The 24084-nt window shown below is 39.5% G+C and overlaps 2 protein-coding genes across 17 annotated transcripts; both read left to right on the forward strand.

Annotated features, from left to right (window-relative positions):
• Positions 1-827: 827 nt before the first annotated feature.
• On the forward strand, positions 828-15376 carry LOC103719412 (denosine deaminases acting on tRNA). Of its 16 annotated transcripts, none has more exons than XR_015973845.1 (11): positions 828-1050; positions 1145-1265; positions 1337-1497; positions 1641-1739; positions 2883-3065; positions 5925-6067; positions 6153-6229; positions 6358-6477; positions 6734-6821; positions 8520-8808; positions 8898-9346. XR_015973845.1 is itself a non-coding variant. In XM_088712090.2 (10 exons), exons 1-10 carry the CDS (start codon positions 882-884, stop codon positions 15250-15252), a joined length of 1176 nt encoding a protein of 391 aa, XP_088568216.1. In that variant the 5' UTR covers positions 828-881; the 3' UTR covers positions 15253-15376. The 16 variants fall into 16 exon arrangements, 7 of the variants coding, with proteins under 7 accessions (XP_088568216.1, XP_008806859.1, XP_008806861.1 ...); XR_015973847.2 differs by lacking the exons at positions 8520-8808; positions 8898-9346 and adding exons at positions 9632-9776; positions 15238-15375 and having other exon boundaries at positions 830-1050; positions 5895-6067; XR_005506727.3 differs by lacking the exons at positions 8520-8808; positions 8898-9346 and adding exons at positions 9632-9776; positions 10623-15259 and having other exon boundaries at positions 830-1050; positions 5895-6067.
• LOC103719411 (uncharacterized) lies at positions 15282-21466 on the forward strand. Its single transcript, XM_008808635.6, has 6 exons — positions 15282-15992; positions 17872-18470; positions 18558-18750; positions 18870-18934; positions 19042-19252; positions 20870-21466. The coding sequence occupies exons 1-6, from the start codon at positions 15816-15818 to the stop codon at positions 21239-21241; spliced, it is 1617 nt and encodes a 538-aa protein (XP_008806857.4). The 5' UTR covers positions 15282-15815; the 3' UTR covers positions 21242-21466.
• The last annotated feature ends 2618 nt before the right edge of the window (positions 21467-24084 follow it).

The following is a 24084-nucleotide window of genomic DNA, read 5'->3' on the forward strand; positions in this document are numbered from 1 at the left end:
TAAATTGATGTCAAGTAGCAGATTGTTCCAAATTATAATAGCAATTGCATGGTAAACAGCATGCACTTGATCCATTCCTTGGAGGATGACCAGTTTCAGAGTTTCCACTATATATATAAAAAAAAGATTAAAAGAAGAAAAACAATGGCAAAACTTCTTAATGTGGTACAACGAACTAAATCAACTAATCTTTCGTTGAGTCCTATCTCTCACTGTTGGTGTGTGAGGATTCGTGCGGGCGTGTGTTTAGTTCCACATTGGTTATTGAGTGGGTAGATCTTGGATACTTATATAGGATCAAGAAACTTAAATAATATCTTCCGGGTAGCTATTTTGGATAAGGTCATGGGGTTGTTACAAATGATATTAGAGCGGATTCAGCCCATAACCTATGTGAACTAGGGGACACTGCATCCAGGATCTAATGGGTACCGATATAGAACCATGGAGTATGTGAGAATCTATGCGGGCATGTGTTTAGTTTTACATTAGAGTTCATAGATAGATCTTGGATACTTATATAGAATCAAGGAACCTAAATAATACTGATTTACAAAATTCATGGTTTGCTCCGAAGACCAAGTAACTAGCAGCTTGGGTCTAGAAAGTAGGCTCGAAGGCCAGGCCAAGCTGGGTCCGACTAGTTTCAGTTATATTTGGTTAAACTTGGCCCGAACCGAATCTGGCCCATCTATTAAATAGGTCTAGTACTTGGAATCACGGCCCATAGAACAAACCCGACTCTTAAAGTGATCACAATTTTTTTCTACACGTGCCGGGCACGTGCAGAATTCTATCGGACGTCAAGACTGATGCGCTTTTGCCCGCCCTGCTTCGTAAAATAGACCAAGCCCAAGATCTCTCGCACCCAAGAAGAGGCCATGGCCTCGCTCTCCTCCCCTTCGCCATGGGAGGAGGAGGGGCGCAAATGGGGGGAGAGGGTATCCGATGCCGTCCTCTCCCTCTACCGCTCGCTTCCGAAGAAAGGGAAGCCGCAGGGCCGGGAAACCACCGTCGTGGCCGCCTTCCTCCTCTCTTCCCCAGCCAATGGTACTCTCATCCATCCTTTGTTCGTCACATTTTTCGATCTTCGTGATATCTAAAACCCTAATTCCAGTCCTAAAAACCCTAATTTTGATTTCAGATTTGGAGGTCGTTGCCCTAGGGACCGGGACCAAATGCATTGGGGGTTCTCTCCTTAGCCCTAGAGGTGATGTCGTCAATGATTCCCATGCTGAGATAATTGCACGGAGGTCGCTCTTGAGGTTTGTTGAAACCAGATTTTGTTGGCAAGAAACTAGGATCGGGCTCAGACTTAACTTTGAAGGGAATACAGGTTTTTTTATTCAGAAATTGGACGTCTCTCTTCTGAAGGTGATTTAGGTTTAGATAATGCACCAAGAACGGTTTTTGGGTTGGATACTAACCGTCCTGGCGAAGAAAGATACAGGATAAATGCGGGCTGGCGATTACATCTATATATCAGCCAGCTTCCTTGTATGGCTTCAATTCTTTTTGCTATATTGTACTGCAGTGCTGTTTGTATTTAAACATTTGAATGATTTTTTTTTCCTGTGTTGGTTTTGCTATGAATGCTTATATTTCCTTGTTGTCTGTTATACCTAATTTCTTTATTGCAGGTGGAGTCCACTCAAACTCTACACCCCTGCCACTATTCATACAAAATCTTCCAGTGGAAGGAGATTCATCACCGTCAACCAATGTCACCAGTTCCATGGGTTAGTTTTCTAGCACGATCTTTATAATCTATCATATGCTATTTGCTATGGTTTGGGCCGTTTGGCTTTCCTTTGTGAAATTTGGTTTTGTCTAATGAAAATAGCAATCGGGCACACTAGTGAGTAGCAACATTTGATTGGTATATTAACATGAATAAGTTGAAATTTAAAGAAAATGAATAAGTTTTATAACTTAAAAGTATATTTATCATAGTGCACATCAGTAGAATCAGGAATAATGGTAAATAAATAGATACTGAAAAAAGTTGAAAAAGAGAGAGGGGAAGAGGGAGGGAGATCTATCCAACTCTCGTTCTTGGAGGCAGTGAGCTTGATGCTGCAGCATGAGCAGCGGTCCTTGCTCTTAGTGAGGCTGTGGTTCTCTGAATTGACGGCAATGGAGTATATGGCGGGTGAGGGGACGATGTAGGACGAGAAGGGGGCGGAGATTCGGGCGAGGGGGCAATGGAGGTGGACAAGGGAGGGAGATCTAAGGGGATTTTTGGGTTGATGGAGATGAAGTTCATGGCAGTGGTGAGAGTGCGGTGGTAGAGGAGAATGGGAGGTAGATTTAGGGGATCCATGGGTCAGTTGCAAAGATTCATGGTGGTGGTGAGGGGTGACACTAGAGGAGAAGAAGGGGAGGGGTTCTTTGGCATTCCTGGAGGGGGTGATGAGGTGGGAAAGGATTGGAGGTGGCGGTGGAGGTAGTGGTTGGAGAAAGAAGAGGGGCTGGGACAGTGAGGCAGGACAGTGAGGCATTGTGATTGGGAGCCTTTAGGGTTCTCAACATATATATTGTATTATACTTCCAAAGGTCAACTGCTGGATGCTAGTCCAACAGCTGAACAATAACTAAGTCATTCATCTGTTTGATTAAGATTTAATGGCTAGTTACATGAATATAAATGTATATTATATTTATAATATTGTTCAAGGGTGTTAAAATTATTGGTTTTTGCAGTAAAGATGATAATCATTCTAATCATTCTCACAATTGCTATGTTCCTCATATTCCTTCATATATTTTGCACATTCAATATCTTGATTTTCAAGTTGATCATTAAATGATCTTTTCAAGTTTAGCAGCTCATCAAGTTGTTTCATCATCTTGTAAATAATTTACCTTATTAACCAATGTAGGAAGTGAAGTATTAGTTGAACACAAGAATGGATATTCTCATATGGAGGAATCAAGAGATCATTCTTCAAATGGTTGTCCTAGAGTTGCTGGGATGGTTCAAAAGAAGCCTGGGCGTGGCGATATAACTTTATCAATGAGCTGTTTTGATAAGTTAACCCGTTGGAATGTTGTTGGAGTTCAAGGTTTGTTTCTTGAGACTTGGATAAAATCATATTTGAATTATGATTTCCAATCCAGATAATGCTTTGTACATTGTAGTTATGCAATCATTTAAATCCATTTCTAGGCTACAACATGCTTGAGTTTTTGAATTGCAAACAGTCTTTCATTGTAGTGAGTGGGCATATATGAACTAATTTATTAATTTTCTTGTCAATGGGTCTTCAGGTTATGAAGCAAAATACTTTGTTGATACAAAATTGAACACCCAAAACCCTAGCTTATTAAGTTTCATATATGCATGATAATGATTTCTCAACTTTGGTTATATTGGTATGCAGTAGTGTAGGGGTGAAATTACCTTATCACATCACTTTTCACATACGATCACAAAATTGAACTTGGGTTGCCCACTATGTAAAAATCAGTTATAATTTGGTGCAAATATGAAAGCTGTTTGAGATATTTGTGATGCTTGTCTTGTTTGGGTATCTATTTAGTGGGACAAGATTTACTTTGGAAGAAGAGAGGGTGGCAACAATCTTCTTGTACCAAAAGATGTATGTCAAATTCAGATCATAACAAGGAGTTCACATGCTTTATCAAAGGATCACAATTCATTGTTATGAGGATTGATTTTCTTTTATTCATTGCCGAAATGGTAGATTTGCTTCCTTTCAATGTGCTGAAACTTCAAAAGTGGGTATGTGGTACGAGCGGAGGATTGGGTCTTATCATTTTTAGATCTCTAAAAGTATGGCTGGAAGAATAAGACTAAAAGAAGTATCAAGTTATGGTGGCAAAGATTGAATAATTGAGCCATCTGCAAAGAGGTTAAGATGTTTAGCAAATGGTGGTGGAGAGATTAAGAAGTTCAGTTTGTAGAAAATAGGGAGACATTGATTTTGCAGAAATCTAGAAATTGCATATGAGGGAGGCTAGTATGCATGAGCTGATGAGGGTTAGAAGAAAAGAAGAAAGAAGGTACCATATAGAAAGACAATGAAAACGGGATTATGTGTGTGGAATTTTTATGGCGGTTTAAGTTGAGGGATTTTGTTAAATAAAGGTGATGGAAACACATTTTCGTTCTTCTAGCTTGGTAGTAATCAGTGAATCAACTGGAATGCTCCAAGTTTTTAAAATTTACTTTTTCTCCTTGTAGCTTGGCCTGGCTGGACCTAGCCCACCCTACTTGACCTGATCAGCTGCAATCTTACTCAACGTAGCACCGAATTATCATGAAGAGGAAACCAAGAACACTTTAACAAACTCAAGTGACGACATACTCAACAGAGAACAATTTAGGTGACAAACAAAAAAGGTAGACTTACCTCTTTCAGCTAATCTGATCCAAACTACTGAACAATATGACCCATAAGTACTCTACCATCATGATTTGAGCTGTCTTAAACTCATAAGATATCCGTATAAACGTCTAAGTGAAATAGCCTGATATACCTGGCCTGAATTGAAAATTCCTTGGCCCAACCCCGACTCAAACAGTTTTAATTCATGTTGGGTCAAGCTGGGTCTGTTTTCTTCCCCCCTAGTCCTAGTATGTTTAGATGATGTGAACATGGAGTAAATTTAAGGAAGATATTTTAAGGGCAAAGTGCTTGTCAGGGAGGTTTTGAATGGGGAGAGAGAATACTCTTGGTGGAAAAGGTTTTGCCATTCATATTTTAAGAGCGAAGCTCATTTTACTCAAAAAGATGTAGATATGGGAACCTTGGTAATATGGGAAGAAGCATATTTTTGATAGCACAAGTTTTATGAGTATAAAGTCTCAGTTTTATTATATTTTCCATCTCCTTTGGCATACTGGTGAAGGTTTCAGATAACACTTGCAACCAAAGGTAGCATGATGTTTTATTAAGGTGGTTCTGAAGTTTGGCTAGCCTAATGGACCCTATATATGCATGCATTTCTTTTCCTTTTCTGTTTCCATCACAAAATTTTTGTTAATGCTTGCTTGTTTGGTACTTGATTTCTCTATGGGCGTATCTCAAGGTCAAAGATTCAATATCACTTACGTCATACAAGATCCGGGGAATCACTTATTACGAATTCAAATTGGTCTGAAACTTCTAATATTTGCTTGTATTATTAGCGTAGCATTGGCCTGGAGATCTTTTTATATCACCACTTTTCCGAATTATTTTGTATTCCAAAGTTGAGATGAAACAATTATATTTATATGTAGAGTTGGTTTAGATTGTGCATAAATACTATTTTGTTTGAAAATAAACTAGAGTAAATTGGATAAATTAACTTTATTGGATAGACACATTTTTGTAAGAATGTTTCTCTTCCTATTCGTGTTGTGAATGCAGTTTCTTTGTTGATTGGGAATTTTGACCACTGTTCAGTTATCCAATACTGATTCTATATTCGTTGCGTCCTAGAAATGCTCAATTTAATTCTCATGGTCGATACTGATTCTCTATGTTTTCTTGATATACCATGGTCGATATTATTCTTGTACTGTAGTATGTCACATTTGCTAACTTTATATGCATAAATCTCTCTTGTTGTAGTTGTGCTTGTTAGCTCTCCATGTGTTCCTTTTTACTGTATTGCGGAGAGAGTTCTATAGTTCTGTTGATCTAATTCATTGATCTACTCCTGCTATCTTGAGATATTGGGTTTATATTCTTTTCTCCAAATATGTTTTTTTCATTGCTGAGGAAGTTCCTAATGATGATATGATGCACTGTAATATGCTGTAAGTATTGTTGTTTGTCCTCTCTTAAAATATCTTGGTGATAGTTCTTAGCACTATAAGAGGATTATGATTACTCTTTCAAATGTTTTCTATCGTACATGTCTTCTGCTCTTGTATGTCGCAGGAGCTTTACTTTCTCATATTCTGCAACCAGTATACCTTGCTACCATTACTTTGGGAAAATCACCTGCTGATGCTCCTAAAGAATTTCCTGTTGAAAATCATCTTCAGAGAGCTCTTTGTGATCGGATAGCTTCTTTGCATGATAAGCTGTCAAGTCCTTTTCAAGTGAACAAGGTTGATAACATTTGCTATGTGCAATGTAATGTAATAATGTCAAAATTGTTAGCTAATGTAGAAAAAAATACTGTTCTTCTGACAGCTGCAAATTTATGAGGCTCCTATTCCACTGAAAGAGTTCCAGCAGTCCGCTAGTGAGATACCCACTTTAACATGCGGGTAGTTTATGGTTTGTTAACACTTTGCATACCAAACAATCTTTTTTCCAATTGGTTATATGTGTTTCTTTTGAATAGTATAAAATATGAAGGAAAAACAGTATCTTTATATGATTGTTCTTTTTCTAGGTATTCAATCTGCTGGAATAAATCTGGATTACATGAAGTGATCTTGGGAACAACTGGGAGGAAACAAGGCACTTCTGCAAAAGGGGCTCGCTTTCCATCTACAGAGTCTTCTCTCTGCAAGTAGGAATAAACATGTGCCCCATCTGCGCTTCATATTCTTAAACATGGTTTCTGTTAGATGTTTTATTGGAAATTTTTATGATTTTTTTATGAAATATTATTCAGACACCTTTGTAGACATATCGTGCATTTCAATGCTTTTGCACATTAATTATTTAGTTCTTGAGGGTCAATAACATGATGCATTGTCTACCTAAAGATGGCTTTTGTCATTTATCACAAAATCCTGATTTGCAAGTATGGTTACTTATGCTAGGAGGAGGCTACTGGAAGGTTTTATGTCACTGCAACATAGGTTCTCTGTTCAAGTTCAAGCTGAGGTAGTTTCTTATCATGAGCTGAAGGTAATATTTAGTTTCATTTTCCTCTCAGCTGCAGAAACTCAAGCATTTTCTCTTTTGTATTTACTATAGAATTCACATTCACGTAGAGTTTGAAGTCTTTAACATGCTTCCTTCAGTTCTGTATTAGTATCATTGTTTCAGCTGTTTTTTTGGCTATCGTTCATTTACCTGTTCATAATGATTATCTGCTGAAAGATCTAAATCAAATGAAATGTACTCGTTTAAATAAATGCTCGTGATATGTAATGTTAGTTTATCGCATATATATTGGAGTTGTTAGGTCCAATGCATCATGCATTTCTCTTGTTGCTGTTGACAGCCTGCAGAGAATTGCAATTTCTTTGTGGATTGGATGTAAATGTATTTGAAAGTTGTTAATGTAGCTCGTGTCTTTCATCACCCTAAGAATGAGCTCCGCATGTATTCCTTTTGATTCCGTCCTACAACTCTATTTTATTTATTTATGTGTGTGTGTATAATGGAGATGATATATCATCTATACAACCTAGTCATGATCATGACAGTTCTTACATATGTATTGTTATCATCTCTATCAAGATGAGACTGTGGATTTGCAATTTTCGTAATATCTTACCCTTTAATGCATATCGGGAACGATTGATTGATAAGCTTGACTATGATGAGTTAACTCTGCAAGACATGATGTTCACAATTTAAGTATCGTGTAGAATGAATGAGTTACAAATTGACTCTTTTGACATTCGTGGATGTAGTTATTGCCAATTTTATATGCTTTATTTGGCCATAATTTATGAAATAAAAGAGGTTATATGTTGGATATTTTACCCAACTCTCATGCAGGTTAAGATTCTAGGGGTCATTATTTATATGCTGTTTGCTTGTTTTGATGTATATTGCAACCAGTGAAGTTTAATGGTATCTTGATTCAACAATATGGCTATGTTTTGATAGAATGAAAAAATTATATTTCCTCAGATTGGCTTGAGGACACTTCACAGGACATCTTGGTTTTGGTTTGCGTAAAACAATGTGCTGGTATTGCCATGTTAAGCAGCAAGAATGATCATAGATCTATGGATCCCATCTCTCATATGTGCTGCTATAGGATAACAGTGTTAATTAGGTATGGTGCAAGGGCCATTAAGTTTGTACTTTAGGGAAATGATGACAGAAACTTGGCAATAGTTCTGGATTTCGGAGTGAAGAGTGTATTTTGAAATAAATCAAGGATAAATCCAAGACTCTTCATTGATAAGCTTTATAGTAATGCAATAATTTCAATCTAGTGTGCCAGCATTTTAATATAACTCTGACCATTCTAATAAAATAAAGTGGGGACAAACTTTCTTACTGCTAAGCCTTTGCTGTTGTAAATGTTCTAACAATGGTTCATCAGGCTTAACCCTTTTGGACCCACATTCGGCCCAGTACACTCCAAAATCCAGCCCTGGACTGAATTCAACATGCTGTTGTTACGTTTAATCTTCATTAACCAAGTCAGCTATTTATGGGTGTACTCCATGGAGAAAAATCATAGACTTAGCATAATATTTTTTTGACAGTATTAATCGAACATGATATCTAGTTTGGGTCTGAAGTATCCTGGCAAGGATCAATACACTGAATGACATTGCTATTAATTGCCTTGTATTAAAATGCTTTATGTTAATGGCTTTTTTAGATACTGATTTTGAAGGGATCGAACATTATTTGCAGACCATAGCTCATGATTACCAGTCTGCTCTCAAGGTTTTTAAAGTCAGTCCACTCTTCAGCTGTTGGTATCCAAAACATTCAGACCTTGAAAGGTTTTCTTTTTCAAGATAGTTAACCTCTGCCTGCTAAAATGAGGACTTCTACTTGGTCATGCGAAGTGGTGTTTTTCTTCCCCACATTGAAGTGTGTCACTGTAACTGATTTTTCTGGACATTGGAGATCTACTTACTCAACATGTGAAGGGCAAGGTGGACTATTCTTTAGAATTTTGGAACATCCACGCTTAGCAGTAAGATTTAGAGTGAGTAAATACCAAATATTGAAATCAACATGAATTCTTGGAGACAAAAAATATGATGTTCCCAACACTAACTGCAGGGAGGATCTTTCTCTTGGATAACTGGCTACTCTGATCTTGCTATGTAGGATTGGCTTCAATTAACATCGCCAGGGTAGGTAGACACTCCAAAGTTCCGAAACTTTCTTAATGAAATGGTTATTCTTACACACCTTGTGTTTGAGCAACACAGAGCGGAGGTGAAATGTGTGGGTGGAGTTTAATGTGGAGCTGTACTGATGACCCTCCTGTAGGATGTCTGTAGTGCTGAGATTTGTTTTACTGTCTCTGTGTTAAGGAAAAGTTGAAAGCAATTTTCCTGCAAGCTAAAGAGATACTGCTTGTGATAAATTTACTGAGCAGTATTTAATGCTGGTCACTTTGTTAATTTGTAGTGTGGTTTAAGAGAAATCTTGAAAAAATGTACACTGTAACCGTATCTGTCTTGATACTTTGCTTATCTGCATGGTCAAAATACTATGTTGTATTCTCTGATCCTGCACTTTAGAAGGGTTTTTCCATGTTAGGCTGCAACAATAATTTATCATGCATGTTGACATGCTATGCTTGTGCACATTGAGATGTTCCATCAATGTCACTTTAAAATGCTGTTCGATTTGAAACTTTGTTTAGTATGGAAATGTATGTCCCACATGATCATTTTTTATTAATAAAGAAATCCAAGATAGTGCAATGTCCACTAGCAGTTCTATCTCCAACTGATTAAGTCCAATTCTTTCTAATGCTTCTCATATTGTGTTTGACATTATTGCAGCCCCTGTTTTTGTCCGCCAACACACCTAATCTATTGAAAAATAAAGTAATGCAAGCTTTCGTACTATAATGATACTTGGGAGAACAGATGCTTCAAAGTACGTCATGTCTATATGCGATATGCATCGAATAACAATATTTGTTAGGTATGGCTAGAAAAATGTCGGTTACTTATTTTAAGTTTCCTATTCTTTATAATTGAGAAAAGGGTCTAAACACTTATTATACATTTAGAATCATAGTCTGCTGTGCCAGTATCAGGCCCCATACCGGTTGTCCGGCGGCACAAGTCGGTACGACCCCGCGTCGTGTTGTGCCGACCCTATATCAACACAATAGAGGCTTGGAAGAGGGAGAACAGGAGAGAGAAAAAAAGAGAGCGAGAGAGGGTGGGAGTGGGAGAGGGAGAGGAAGGAAGAGAGAGGCCGGCCAGGGTCTGCCAGCGGAGGCTAGGGAGCCTTCTAACGGAGGAGGCGGAGGCCGAAGAGCCGCATAAGCGGGATCCGCCTCCAGGCTCCTGTTTCTTTAGAAACGGGCCTGGAGTGGGCCCCTTTTATTTTAAAGAATTTTAAGTAAAAGTTGGCAAACTCATTGCCGACTTTACTTTAAAAAAAAAAGTGAAGTCGGCGATGGGTTTGTCGACTTTTACTTAAAATTTTGAAAAATAAAAGAGGCCCCCTCCGAGCCCCGCCTCTGAGGCTCTCCGGCCGGCTTCGGCCGGCCTCTCTTCCTTCCTCTCACTCTCCCTCCCTCTCTCTCTCTCTTTTTTTCTTTTTTCTTCTCCTCTTCCTCCGTCGCCGGTTCTGGTTTCGTTGGCAGAACTGTTCCGGTCCACCGCCAGTATAGCTTGGGACGTTTTGAACCGGGCGGTTCGGGACGGTTCCGCCAACCATGCTTCAAATACTTTCTGGAAAGTAGGGGTATTCCTTCTTCTTCTGTTTATGGCATATGGTTGATTTTGGAGTTTGTGATATTTTTATCATTTTATGTAGCATGGATATTTTCTTTGGATTTAAATGATGATTGATTGATGGAGCCAGTGAACATTGATATTATTGTATGCAGTTTGACTTTATTATTGGGAAGTTGACATTGTTGTATGTAGTGAGTCCATTTTATCTTACGAATATATTTACTTAATATTGTATGTCTTATATCTAGTTTTTCAAGAGTTGTCATGTCAACATTATCTGTATCGTGTTTATCCATGCCCATGCTGCATAATGATCAATATCTGTTTTTTATTGCGGCATGCAGCTTTCTTAGTCTATTAAACGTAATTTATGAACACAGGATATGCTTGATTGCAGCATGTTAATTTTCACAGTCCATTGAAATAATAGATGTATGGGTGGACTTGAACTCTATATGACAATATATATAGCATCTATTGGTTTACCCTTTTTTTCGGTAAGAATTGCTTTAGCTTTTGAAAATTAGATTGTGGAATATGAGGTGTGGAGCACTAGCTCGTTGCTTTTGCTAGAAAACTTGGGTATCTGCTGTGCTGTTATTGTGATCGCTACAAATTCAAATAAGCTGATATTATGATGAGCACAGGAGTTTCAATCGAAATAATTGTTCTTGTTGACTAGCCTTTAAGAGCGCATTTGTCTGTGCCCGTCTTCTGGCCAAAAAATGTGCGGTTTACACTTAAAAAGTTTATGGGCATGCTCTGAAAAGAAGGCTGGTGAGATGATGATGAGAACTCCTGTTCTACACAGTAGGGGAATGTTATCACTATGCATGCCAGGTTTATAGCTCTATCTTGGGTTTCCTATGACTGCCTGTTTAAGAATACTATGGCAATTGCAATAACCTGCTTTGTTTGACAAACAACTCTCTTCTCTCCTTCACTTTCGCCTAGAATATGGCCCCACATTGAAATGCATAATATAGCTGCTCTTATGTCCCAAAGTTCATAAGCAGCACTACAAAAGGAGGTCTCGGAGTTTCCGAGGAATCTACAAGTATATCTAAGTGTTGCATGCTGTCCTTTATCTTGATTTCTTTTGTTTTTTTTTTTTTTATTTCTTCTTTAGATTGTCCAACTCCATGAATTTCTCCAATTTTCTTTTTCTTCACCACGGCAAAGGTGCTTCCAATAGAATGGGAGAAATTGAAAAAAAAGAGAGAGAGAAATATGATATTGTGAATAAATTTGTGATAATTCCCTTTTTCGATCTTGTTTAAGAGCCATGCTGGTGCTGAAGCCTCCTGAAATACATAGTATGTCTGTATGCGTATGTTTGTATGCATCTGTATGCATATGTATGTATATATATACATAGATATGTATGTATGTATATGTATTTATGTATGCATATGTATGTATGTATGAATTGATTTGGGTACTGTAGGTACCTGCTGATGTCCTGTTCCAACTAGTTTATGTGTTGGCTGTCAACAAATTTTCAGGACTTGGTTTCATATTATCTTGTTATCTAAAGTTCATAGATATAATATGCGTTCACTATAGGAAAAGAGAGATTTTTCGACGTTAGTGGGAAGCGTCGGGAAATTTTGATTTACCGACGCTTCTAAAAAGTATCGGTAGATTTTCAAAATCGCTGACGCTTAAAAAGCGTCGTCGTAAGCTGGACCTAAGACGATGCTTATAAGCGACGTTGGAGGTCAAATTGCTTCCCAACCTCTCTCCCCCCTCTTGATTGATGCTGTAGCTGTTTTAAAAATCTCTCCTCTCCTCTCCTTCATCAATCTCTCATTCAAAAGCGTCCAACGCCGATATCAATCCATCGGCTCCCCATCTTGCTTTCTAAGCCCCGATCGGCGTACACTGTTCTGCTTCCCCGCCGCCGTTGACCTTGCCCTCTTCCGGTGCCCTTTTTCTCTCGTTTCTTGAGTTTTCTGCGAGGGTTAGTATTTTCTATTGATTTTTTGGGGGTTTTTGCCGATTCCTTTCTGTGGTGATTGCAAGCGCTTTCGGGCCTTAAAAATTATAGGCACTTCCTTTCTCGTTGCTGAAGCGGCTTAGAGATTTAAAGAGGAGAGAGAAGATCTCTTCTTCTATAATTCCTCCTCCATTATTGATCGTTCGCGATCGTTGCTATTTCTCCTCCGAATCGAATTTATGGCGCGAAAGCGGAAATTGGACACGACGCCCCTTGACGAGGTGGATCGGACTCTCTACTCCACCTTCTGCAACACGGCCAATTCGCTCTCTCAGTTCTACACTCAGGCCATGAACCATCAGAAGCTCTCCTTCTAGGCTTGCAAGCGCCATGCCCTGGTTCCTCTCTCTCTCATCCTCATCAATCGACCGTTCCTAGGTTATCTTTGATGGATATATATATTTCTCCTAAGCAGTCATTCTGATTGATGATTGAAAGGTTGTTGCTTTATGGTTCCTTTAGATCGTTACTGGTTCCTACTTGATGGATTCAATTTGTATTGGCTCTTCTTTTATGAAATCCTTGTAAATTTCTTCTTTCTTTTTCGAATTTTTTTTTTTGTTTTCTTCTGTCGCTGTTCACATTTCTGGTCCTTGATGGAGTGCAGTTTCTTTTCTTTTCCTCTTGATATGCATGTTTGGAGTTTGTTTTGTGCTTTTGTGATTCCATGATCTTGCCAAGTTAAGATTTTTCCTGTTCTTTTCTTCTGATCGAGCGATCTTCTTCTATTACGTTCTGTTCTTAAGCGATCGAGCGAGTAGCTTTTGGTGTATTTTGTCTCTTTCTTCCTCTTGTTGTAAGGCATCATTTTCCATGTAGTGCTTGTGATTGGCTAAATTATAGGTTATTGTTGTGCGCTTGCTGCATTTTTTGTGGTCATAATTGCATCCATATGCGTTGGCTTTTTTACTTTTAACTTTTTTAAAAAAAATTGAAAGCTAAAGCTGATGCTTATAAGCGTCAGCTTTGAGGCTTTTAGCGACGCTTTTAAGCATCGCTAAAAATCGACCTTTTACGCTGCTTTTCAAAAACATCGGAAATTTTTTTTTTCACTCAGGTATTGCCGATGCTTCGGCGATGCTTTGGGTAGCGTCGGTAGAGGATGTAAAAAATGCTGGGAAAGTTTATTTTTTTCTGTAGTGGTTGTATTTACTGTGCAAGGAGAATAGATCTAGAGATAACAAGTAGGCAGAGAGAAGAGTACAGAAATTTACGAGGTTTGATCTACGTCCGCAAGCAGAGATAATTAAAAAGCAAAAAAAAAAAAAAGGCTTTCATTAATGGCTAGGAAAGTCCAAATGGGAGAAAAAGCTGAGCGGGGATGTGCTTTTAAGTGGTCTATCTTGTAAATGCAGTACACTATGACAGCATTTATCTGGTAACGATATATTATTATATATCTATAATTACTTACGAGCCTTTCTATTATAATGTAGTCACATTTTAAACTTCACATTTATGAATAATACAAGTATTTTATTAAAGATGAAAATTGCTTCCCATAATCATCGAACATGGCAACTTTGCATCACCTGTTCGGCTGTGAATTGCACCAATCCTTCCATACTACCTGGCAAGAGGATTGTTTGTTTGTTCATATGCACCTTAATAGAGCGCTCCGTTCTGAAATTTCAAGGAGAAAGGAATGCTTTGAAGTGTGGAAGAGGAAAATGGTAGACCTCCGGGGTGTGACATCTTCTCACCTTGCAAGGGAAAACAGGCTTCTAGTTGGTTTGAGCAACCGAAAGGATCGAGTAAAATAGCATAATCTCGTTGGTGATTGACATAGAAAGTCAGGTGCTCCGTATCCAAGTGGACGGTTGTCATCTCTCTTACTGGAAAAAAAAGGGATTATCACTTTTAAGCCAAAATTAAGATGGCATATTCTTTTAACTTTTAGTTCCTACGCGATCATAGTTTTTAAGGCTCATAGTCTCGGACCGTTGCTATCTTATAATGTTTTAATGGCTCAATAATTTTAGGCCTGATATGGGACTTTAAACAAAGAAAAATTCCGAAGATAAGAATGATCACATACTTCAAAAGCAATTCGCAAAGGTAGCAAACTAGTTATAACAGTTTATAATATTTTATTCCTTTATCATCAATGAAGAATCATTATTACTACTAGAAAATGTGAAGGGCTTGGGATGAATAGATTCTTTTTTTTCTCCATAAAGTCAAATTGCCAGGATTTCCTAATGAACTTACTGGACATGATTTAAAGAGGGAAGAGGAAAGTATCACCCAATTAATATATACCACCAAATCTACTTTACTAAATGCTGATCTCACTGAAATTACTCCTATTCTAATGGAAGCAAATCATGTCATATATTTCATTATAATAAAGAAAATAAATTATGGCATATATCTTCTTATAACGAGAGAAAAATAAATAATGGCATATAAGAAAACAAATTATGCATATATCTTGTTATGATAAAAAAAAACTAAATAATGACATATAAGAAAGCAGATCATAGCATATATGAATGAAGGAAACAAACGATTCTACAGAAGAAAAAGAAATCATGGCATATATTTCAAGGAAACAAATGATAACATATAATAACCAAATCATGACATAGAAAACATTGTGGTCCTCTTAAACATATCATATCGTCACTCTTTCTTGCTAAGTTCTTAATTTTCTCAACCTATTGTTATTGATTTTCAGATACTATACTTTCAGGAGCAGCACAAATAGGTATAAATTTAGAAATCGGATCGGTCACCAAATTGCGTGCGAAGTCAGGACTGGAAGATGGAATAATATGTTGGCTTATGTGTTGACATCGAGTGATTCGTTATATGCGGCCAGAGACCGGCGAGGCATCATGACCCAAAGGGGCAGAAAAAGCGTGCGCCCGCCCAAGACGGAAGGGAGAAGGGCCGTGGAAGACGGGAGCGAGGGTGGAAACTTTCATGACACCTTTCATACCATGGCATTCAACAGGCACATAAATCTCTCTCGCCAACGAATTAACACACCTAGAAATAGGATTGAAGCTCAGATGCACCCTCCATCTCACCATTTTCTTCTCCGTTAAAGCTCTCCTTTGTGCCATCTGGTCTATTTCATCTGAATTAAATGATTACAGAGAGAGAGGATCAGTATTAAGGTGCGGTGTTATATTGTTTAGAAGTCAAGGAGTCCTCCTTCTATATTACAGTATGGTACGTGAGAGAAGGAACGCTTCTTTTGGGCTGGAATGAACGGAAGAAGCCTGATTTTGGGAAGAGGGAGGTGTTGATCTGGTCGAGGACAGGATGAAGAGGTTCTTGCATGCGTTCTCGGGCAAAATGAATGAGATGTTTGGGCTGTTACATGACAAGACTAGGAGCGCCGTGGCGTTGATTCAATCCTCGACGAGAGGAGTCATCGTCGTCTTCCTTGCACTTGCTCTTCTCGTGGTCTTGATTTCTCTTCGCTTCATCAGCAACGAAGTACGTCCCTTTAATCTTCTCATAGACGTTATGTTCTGTTGTTATTATTATTATTATTATTATTTAGGTTCATGCGATTGCTTTGTTGTTTTGTCCTTATATTTGAAACAAGAAATTCAAAGTTTTCTTCATAATCCTTTGCTCGAGTCATCATCATCGTTTTAGTTGCACTTGTTCTTCTCCTGGTCTTGGTTCTCTTCGCTTTCTCATAGACGTTATGTTTTGTTTTTAATCCTTTTTTTTAGGTTCGTATGCTTGTTATGTTGTCTGGTCCTTAAATCTGAAACAAAGAAATTATCCTTTGGTTTTGCCCGCAACCTTCTGATTTTAGCCTTTAGGCTGGTCGTGAGTTCCTTGTGCATGTACTGGGAAGCAACTTGGTAGTTCTGTTCTCTTTAAAAACTTGGTACTTCTATCCTCCACCGCCTTAGATATAGCCTGTCAGGAAATTTCTGCAGCTTGTGTACATGGTTAATTTCAATACACCTAGTAGAGTAGTTTTTCTTGGAAGGAACAAGAAAATAGAACTCAGCTCCATCCCCTAAAAGCTGCTATGCCTCTATATCGATCATCTTGTATCCCCTCATGCTATGGAGATTTTCTAAAGCCAGGATTGCTAGGTGTTCACCGCCAAGAGCCGTGAGGGTCTCTGTTTTTGTGGGACCCCGGCAGAAGTCGAAATTTTTGTCCAATTAGAATTCCTGAAAGTGCAACGAGTGGGCGGTGTGACCTGAACCCTGCTGACGAATAGTGTCAGGTCTCAATTGGAGACTCTTCCACGCATTTTTGTCCAGAATAATGTCAAGAGAGTCACACCATTGGGGATCAGCCATGGAAAACTTAGTGCAAGTGTTGCACAGGGAGGTGACTGATCTTGGAGTACTGTTTGCATCAAAAAAGATCTTAAGAGTTCTTCGGATCAACCGCAGCCCGGGCTCTTGGGTGGATCGAGCTTTTCTTTGCGGTGTGCTGCGCATCCCTGGATGGCCGCCATCAGAGGATGGGCAGTCATCAAACAAAGTGCCGTGTATGGCTCCAGCACATATTAGTGGACTACCCTGTTTGATGGCAAAATTCTATGGGTTCGAATGTGATGTGCATAATATGATTACTTTTTATCACCCTCCATCCTAGTCCAGGCACATGTCCTCACTAGAAGATTTATAATGACATATTGATATTGGACTTCCACAACCATCATTTTCAGTAAAAATAAGCAGACTTATCTTTTTATTAAAAAAAAAGATGATCGATGCGATGTTTATCTTAAAAAACCCTAAGTTTCTTGTTCTATTTAACCAAGTCAATCGGCTTGCTTCTTTGACTTGAAAAGGGTGTTATTGGTCATTAGAGTGGCCTGCTTAAACAAAAAACAGTCATGGCCCTACAACCATCCAATCAATGCGAGGTAGTAGGGATTGTACCGGTCATCATAGCCAAATGAAATGAATACTTTGCTTCTAAGTCTGGTGTCATGATTTACCATGGGCTGTTGGATCCCATTCCACAGCCCATGAAGCATGGGCCGAAATTCTCTCTCTCCAAGCCCAAATAATTTAGGGACATAAAAAATATCAAATTTTAAATAAATTTTTTTCGAAGCCTAACTAAAAATAAATATAGTTTAGATTCGAGGCTCGGCGGCCCATGGTAGGAGCGCATCTAAACAAGTATGGGAACTGTGGATACTCTCAGTTTTAATTGGGCTGGAGACAAAGCAGCCCATTTTAAACCATGCCGGCCTCGAGTAGCCATGCAAACATTACACCTCTGTAATTAACCTCGGAGTTTGTAGATTTCATAAGTAATCGCTTCAGAAGGCATCGACCATTTCTTGTGTTTGCATGGCATCTCACTAAGGTGCTTTTCTTTCAACCAGTCCTTCACAGCCGGCGTGGCCGCCACCCTCTCCACGGTAGCCTCCAAGACTCATCAAGCTTTCTTTGCACGCTCGGAGCCCCACCGAGCAGCACCAGAAGCCAACCGTTTTGCTTGCCCGCCCGGAAACCAAGCCGCCACCGCCCACGTTTGCCAAAGAAGAACACCACCCTCGCCCCCACCCTCGCTACCACCATCTCCATCCTCTCCTTTGCCTTCCCATTCCTGCCCCGACTACTTCCGGTGGATCCACGAGGACCTCCGTCCCTGGAACCGTACCGGCATCACTCGTGACATGGTGGCCGCTGCCCAGAAATCCGCCGACTTCCGGCTGGTGGTCCTCGACGGCCGGGCTTACATGGAGAGGTATCACAAAGCATTCGAGACCCGAGATGTCTTCACCCTCTGGGGAATCCTTCAGCTGCTGAACCGATACCCCGGCCGCATTCCCGACCTCGAACTCATGTTCAACTGCGGCGACATGCCGGTCATTCCGTACGCCGACCACCGAGACTCTGCTCCGCCGCCGCCGCTCTTCCGCTACTGCAAGGATGATTCCACCGCCGACATCCTGTTCCCCGACTGGTCCTTCTGGGGTTGGTAAATTATCCATGCTCCTCCCAGCTAGCTACTTAAGTTGGAATTTTTACATGCCTCTTTGTTTACTGGAGTTCTTGAAATCTGAAGGCCTGAGGTCAACGTAAAGCCATGGAAGACACTGAGCGAGGAGCTGAGAGAAGCGAACGAGAGGATGAGTTGGATGGAAAGAGAGCCATATGCTTACTGGAAGGGCAACACCGGCGTGTGCGCGACTCGGCGGGAGGTGATGCAGTGCAACGTCTCCAATGGCAAGGAGTGGAATGCTCGGATATACCAGCAGGTATATATAATATATATATATATATATATATATATATGTCTGGCTTTTGGCCTTCTGATAGCATTAATGGTTTTGGGATGCTTCTACCTGCTTAACCGATATGAGTTTCTGCTGCATAGGACTGGGGTATAACAAGAAGGCAAGGGTTTAAGGGATCAGATTTAGCCAGCCAATGCAAGCATAGGTATATAATTCTGTGCAGGTTTCTCTGAGTTAGAAGCTGCCGATATTGGATTGGTTGTGAATTGTGATTGTAATTAACAATGCATGGGAATGTTTTGATGATGGTAGGTATAAGATTTATATCGAAGGGAGGGCTTGGTCAGTGAGTGAGAAGTACATTTTGGCGTGTGACTCGCCGACGCTGTACGTGAAGACTCAGTTCCATGATTTCTTCTCGAGGGGGCTGCTTCCTGGACGCCATTACTGGCCCCTTCCGGACAGGGATAAGTGCAGGTCGATCAAGTTTGCCGTGGATTGGGGCAACTCCCATAAGAAAGAGGTAATTATGTTAATCTTTGCCTTCTATACTCATTCTGTCATCCAAACAAGGGATTCCAACTCTCTCCAAATCTTTTGGGGTGCTAGGAGGGGAAGAATGCTATATATAGGTTTGGAAGGGCTTGGATTTGTTCTATACTTCCATCTAGGGCCATCAGTTAATGCATTGATGCTCCCAATCCATTTACCTTTGGGCTGAGCTAGAGTTGGCCCCAATGCCAACACTCGGCCTGACGCCGCCTGAGCTCAAGCTTAACCCATTCTCATGAATTGCCAATTTGGCATCGGTTTGGCTCGCATAATTTGGGATGATTAAATTAGATTGACTTCTGTTAATTTCTTCTTCTTCTTCTTCTTCTTCTTCTTCTTCTTGAGGGGAAGAGGAAGGCAGAAGCTTACTTTACTCTATTAATAACAAAAATAAAAGATTTTTTTGTTAATTTCATTGTGGGAAAAAAGTTATTGCATGATATTACTTCCAAATTTATGTTTGGGAGTTCCAATTGCCATTAGATATTGTACACATTATTCGTACCACGTACTCAGTCTGCGTTACCTAGCTAGATTGTGAACTACCAGCCAACTTTAGAGCAGGTCAATTTTCAGAAACCCAAGCTTAGCCCAACCCAAGAATCCCTTGACTCAGGTTGGGTTGGGCCATGGGCTAGCCCAGCCCAAGGTCAACCTCTGTTTGCAGACTGCAACATAGTTACATAAAGCCCGGAGTGCGCCTTGAGAGACCTCATAATGTGATGCCTGGTTGTACACGATAGAAGCCGTAGCTATTGAAAGGAGAAGCTTTTCAGGGTTAAAGCTCATCTCATCTGCATCATTACATTTTGGGATGCCAATTGCTTAAGATCTAGGATCCTATACAGCGCAGCATCTTTTACACGGCAGAGTGTTGTACCATTCTAGATAATCGCAGCATCATCTATCTCAGAGACGGATGGATGTCGCTTGTTTGGAGCATATGTGTATGGTATCAAGTATGGCCATTCGGATTTCTGCAACGAATAGCAGCCATCTCTGAGATGGATGATACGGTGGTTATTCAGGATATTATAGCACTACGAGAACCCTAAAGAATCCAAACTTATTGCTTAAGCCACATCCATCCCCATTGTCACAAAGGTACCATCCCTATAGACATGGAGCCCACACGAAAATGGGTACGGAACCAAGCGCAGGTTCCGGGCCTTTGCGCGTCCTAGCTAGATAATGAGACTTCTAGGTTGTAATTGGCCTTTGGAGTTGACATAAGTTTAGCCTTGTGGGGACGCCGATCCCCCTTGTTGTTGATATAATACGAAGAGCATGGGTTGACACCGAGCTGGCCAGTGGAAATTGTGAAATTGTTTTGAGATACCTACATTGAAGGGAATATCTTGACATTGAAGCCAAAAGGAGTTCAATTTATGGAACAAAAAAGAAAAAATAATAGTAATAGGAAATGTCTCATCTTTATGCTATAATGCGAGTGTTCAACTATGTATGCAAGTGTCGCTTGCTATTGTTATTCTCAACTTGTACCCATACTAGCATTTGATTTATCTTTATTGCATGTAATGCTGAGATACCATTCCAATGTCTTACTGATGCTGTAAATCTGCAACAGGCACAAGCTATAGGAAAGGAGGGGAGTCGCTTCATTGAAGAACAGTTAAAGATGGATCATGTGTATGACTACATGTTCCATCTACTAAGTGAATACGCCAAGCTTCTGACGTACAAACCTTCTAGGCCGAAGAATGCCATCGAGTTGTGTTTGGAATCCATGGCTTGCTCTGCAGAAGGGCTCATAAAGACATTCATGATAGAATCAATGCCGGATCTCACTTCCGGCTCGAATCCATGCACGATGCCGCCTCCTTTCAATCCACAGGAGATCAAAGAGCTTCTTCAGACAAAGGCCAATTGCATGAAAGAAGTGGAAATGGGGGTGCAAAAAGGTCATCTTAACTTGGTGAATAATAGTAGATTATGTTAGCTCTTCTGAGGAAAAAGAAGAAAAACAAAAGAAAAGAAAAGGATTATGTCGGCTAAGGGAACAAGTTCGAGCTATGGCTTCCTATATATCACACTACAGTCATGTCCCAATTATATGTATCATGGTTATTATTTAGTATTCACAGTGCAACTAGTTGGTTGTGCAGTTGCAAACATTTAGACAAAAAATAGAACTACAATAAAACTAAACATTTTCTCAGGGAAATGTGGGTTCTTCCATGAAGTCTGGCTGCTCTGCCTGTATAGAAATGGGAAAAATTTTGTATTACGAGAAACACAAGGCCATTGGCAATTTTGGCCTAGTAGCTATGTTCGACTTTGAGCATTGTAATAGAATAAAGTTATCCATCTCCTCAGCTGAGGCCAGATGGTAAAGGCTGGAGGGGAAAGAAGGGAAGGGTTTGTCGTTCTTACGTGGCTGAGAGAATGGAGAGGTTAAGAATCTGGAAGTCCGACAGCGTCGTACAAGGAAGTAATGCAGTGGGTCACACCATGACACGGTTGGTTTGGGACCAGTGTTGCACCAATGGACCCAGTTTTTTACGAGCACAGGCATCAGAGCCCCACCGGCACCAGACAAGGAAGGACTTGGAGTAAATTTTTCACTTGTCTACATTCCATGGTCTGCAGAAAACTTTAGTTGGTAACGGTCAATTTCATGGTTTTTATTTTTTTAAAAAAAATATCCTAAGAACTAAAATATTATTTTGCAATAGACTTATGGAATTAATAGCCAGCAGTTGGCACTTTGCTCTCAAGTCCTTGCTGGCTATAGGATCTTGATTTGTGATATTGATTAGATATAATTGATAGTATTTTTCGAAATAATATAGCCAATAATATTTGGGTCCAGTGTTTGGCAATTTGCTCCCTCAACCCTAGTTGGTGCATGGTTCTGATGCTAGCGTATATGTGTGTATATGTTGGTATGTATAACAACTCAGGGCTTTATCCAAAAGAGCTAGCCGAAAAATATCTACTCAACGAATAATCGATATGGGACTAAACACACACCCGCACGGATCCTCATATACTTTCTCTGTTTAAGCTCTGACGTTCTCATCAGGCTAAAGGTTTAAATCCATTCAAATCTAATCACAAGCACCACGATTGGCCCGTGGTCAACCTCAATGAATCCATGCTGCAGAGTCTTCTAGTTCATATAAGTTATGGGCCAGATCCGCTTTGATATCATTTATTATAATCTAGGATCTCATCCAAAAGGCTAGTCGGAAAATATTATTTTGGTTTCTTGATCCTGTATAACTATCCAAAATCTATCCAGCAAATAACGAATGTGAGACTAAACACACGCCTGCACGAGCTTTCATAGTATGCATACATGCTTGAAAGCTATAAAGGGTTTGACACATGATGCTGAATGCCTTCAGTTTTGACAGGTCGGCTAACATCATGTGTCACAGATGTTATTGCGGCCAATGTGTCTCTATTGGCCAACAGGCGCCGATTGAGAAAATAATGTTCAATAAAATAGTGTCAGGAGCCATGCGTATTGGTACCTGAACTCTCTCCAAATGCCATTTTCTTTGGCCATTATCATTTGTCAAACTCCATTGCAGCTCAACCTACCAAGTACATATGGTTCGCAAACTCGGACATCGTATCTTCGAATGCAGCCTCTTAATCTTGTTTCCCTTCATTCACCATATTGATTGCGAGACCGGCGGCTTCACCAAGCTTTGCCAATTCTGTGGTCTTAGTACCTGTAGTTAGATAGCTGGTAGCTTTCCATCTGATACGAGAATCATGCATCACAACCAACATCAAAGATGAGGACAAATTTTAGCCTTGGCTTGTAAGTGAAGGAGGATGGATAACTTACCAACTTCCCAGGGTGGAAAGTATATACTTGCTGGCCACATAAATTGGATGACATACAATCCAAAAGCTGGAAGGTGGAACTGAACACTTGGAAGTTAGTTTGAAGTTCAAACTTGGAATTTAAGTTGTTGAAATGCTCAGATTTTTTTTAAAAAATCAAGTTCTATATATTGTGTTTTGCAGAAAATTTTATCAACCTTCTTTAGCCGGAAGCATTTGTGTTCAAAGAAGCTACTTGACCCTCATCTCAAACTTGAAAATAACCATGGAGCAATGGCGCCGCACGTTGAGAGACGATGATCTATTTTTTAAGAAAAAGGCTGACTCACATCGGGATGCAGAGCTTATATAGTTGCACATTGAAGATACAAAGATTCTTCAAATCACTTATGAGATTGTTCAGCTTGCTGAACAGTTTAACAAATCTACTTACAGACCACTACCTTTTATAAAAATTTGTATTACTTTTTTATATTTTTCTTTCTTACATATTTTTTATAAATAGTTTTTGTAAACTTTATTTTTCTAATAAAGGTCGGGTGGCTTTGCCTCCGTTTTCATCAAAAAACAAACAAAAAAAAAAAGACAGGTGATCACAAACTTGGCAGCGAAGCTAGGTTTAGGAAGAATATTAACACGAGATCGGAAAAGGCTGATGCTCGAAAGAAGCAAACTATTGGTTCTTTGAATACTTCATAAAAAACATGGGAGGTGATGTTAGACTGAGAGCAAAGATTGCATGGAGTTAATTCTCTTCTCTCTTTCCTTTTCTTTAATCTTGGTGGAATTAATAATCTAGCATTCTGTTAGTGTTAAATAACATTTAAATGTACGAGTGAAAGGTACAAGATATCTAATCCTCTTCTTTTCATTTTCTTATAGTGCAGAAGAATGGAAGATGATGATATGTAGGGACCCTTTTGAGTCTAAAGAATCAGCATGGGAACAAAAGGATCACTTGATGTGCTGTATTGCTGTCAA

This window comes from Phoenix dactylifera, chromosome 16 (assembly GCF_051530095.1).
Source record: "Phoenix dactylifera cultivar Ajwa chromosome 16, Ajwa_hap1_PhDact_Kaust_v1.1, whole genome shotgun sequence".
NCBI classification, from domain to species: domain Eukaryota; kingdom Viridiplantae; phylum Streptophyta; class Magnoliopsida; order Arecales; family Arecaceae; genus Phoenix; species Phoenix dactylifera.

What these genes read in the sequence shown, in the direction of transcription:
- LOC103719412 (XM_008808636.6), top strand. Translation starts at nt 882, where the DNA reads ATGGCCTCGCTCTCCTCCCCTTCGCCATGGGAGGAGGAGGGGCGCAAA. An exon ending in CAATGTCACCAGTTCCATGG is followed by an intron (nt 1,740 to 2,882) that starts GTTAGTTTTCTA and finishes TAACCAATGTAG; the next exon opens with GAAGTGAAGTATTAGTTGAA. An exon ending in GAATGTTGTTGGAGTTCAAG is followed by an intron (nt 3,066 to 5,894) that starts GTTTGTTTCTTG and finishes TGTATGTCGCAG; the next exon opens with GAGCTTTACTTTCTCATATT.
- LOC103719411 (XM_008808635.6), top strand. Translation starts at nt 15,816, where the DNA reads ATGAAGAGGTTCTTGCATGCGTTCTCGGGCAAAATGAATGAGATGTTT. An exon ending in GACTGGTCCTTCTGGGGTTG is followed by an intron (nt 18,471 to 18,557) that starts GTAAATTATCCA and finishes TGAAATCTGAAG; the next exon opens with GCCTGAGGTCAACGTAAAGC. An exon ending in GCAACTCCCATAAGAAAGAG is followed by an intron (nt 19,253 to 20,869) that starts GTAATTATGTTA and finishes AATCTGCAACAG; the next exon opens with GCACAAGCTATAGGAAAGGA.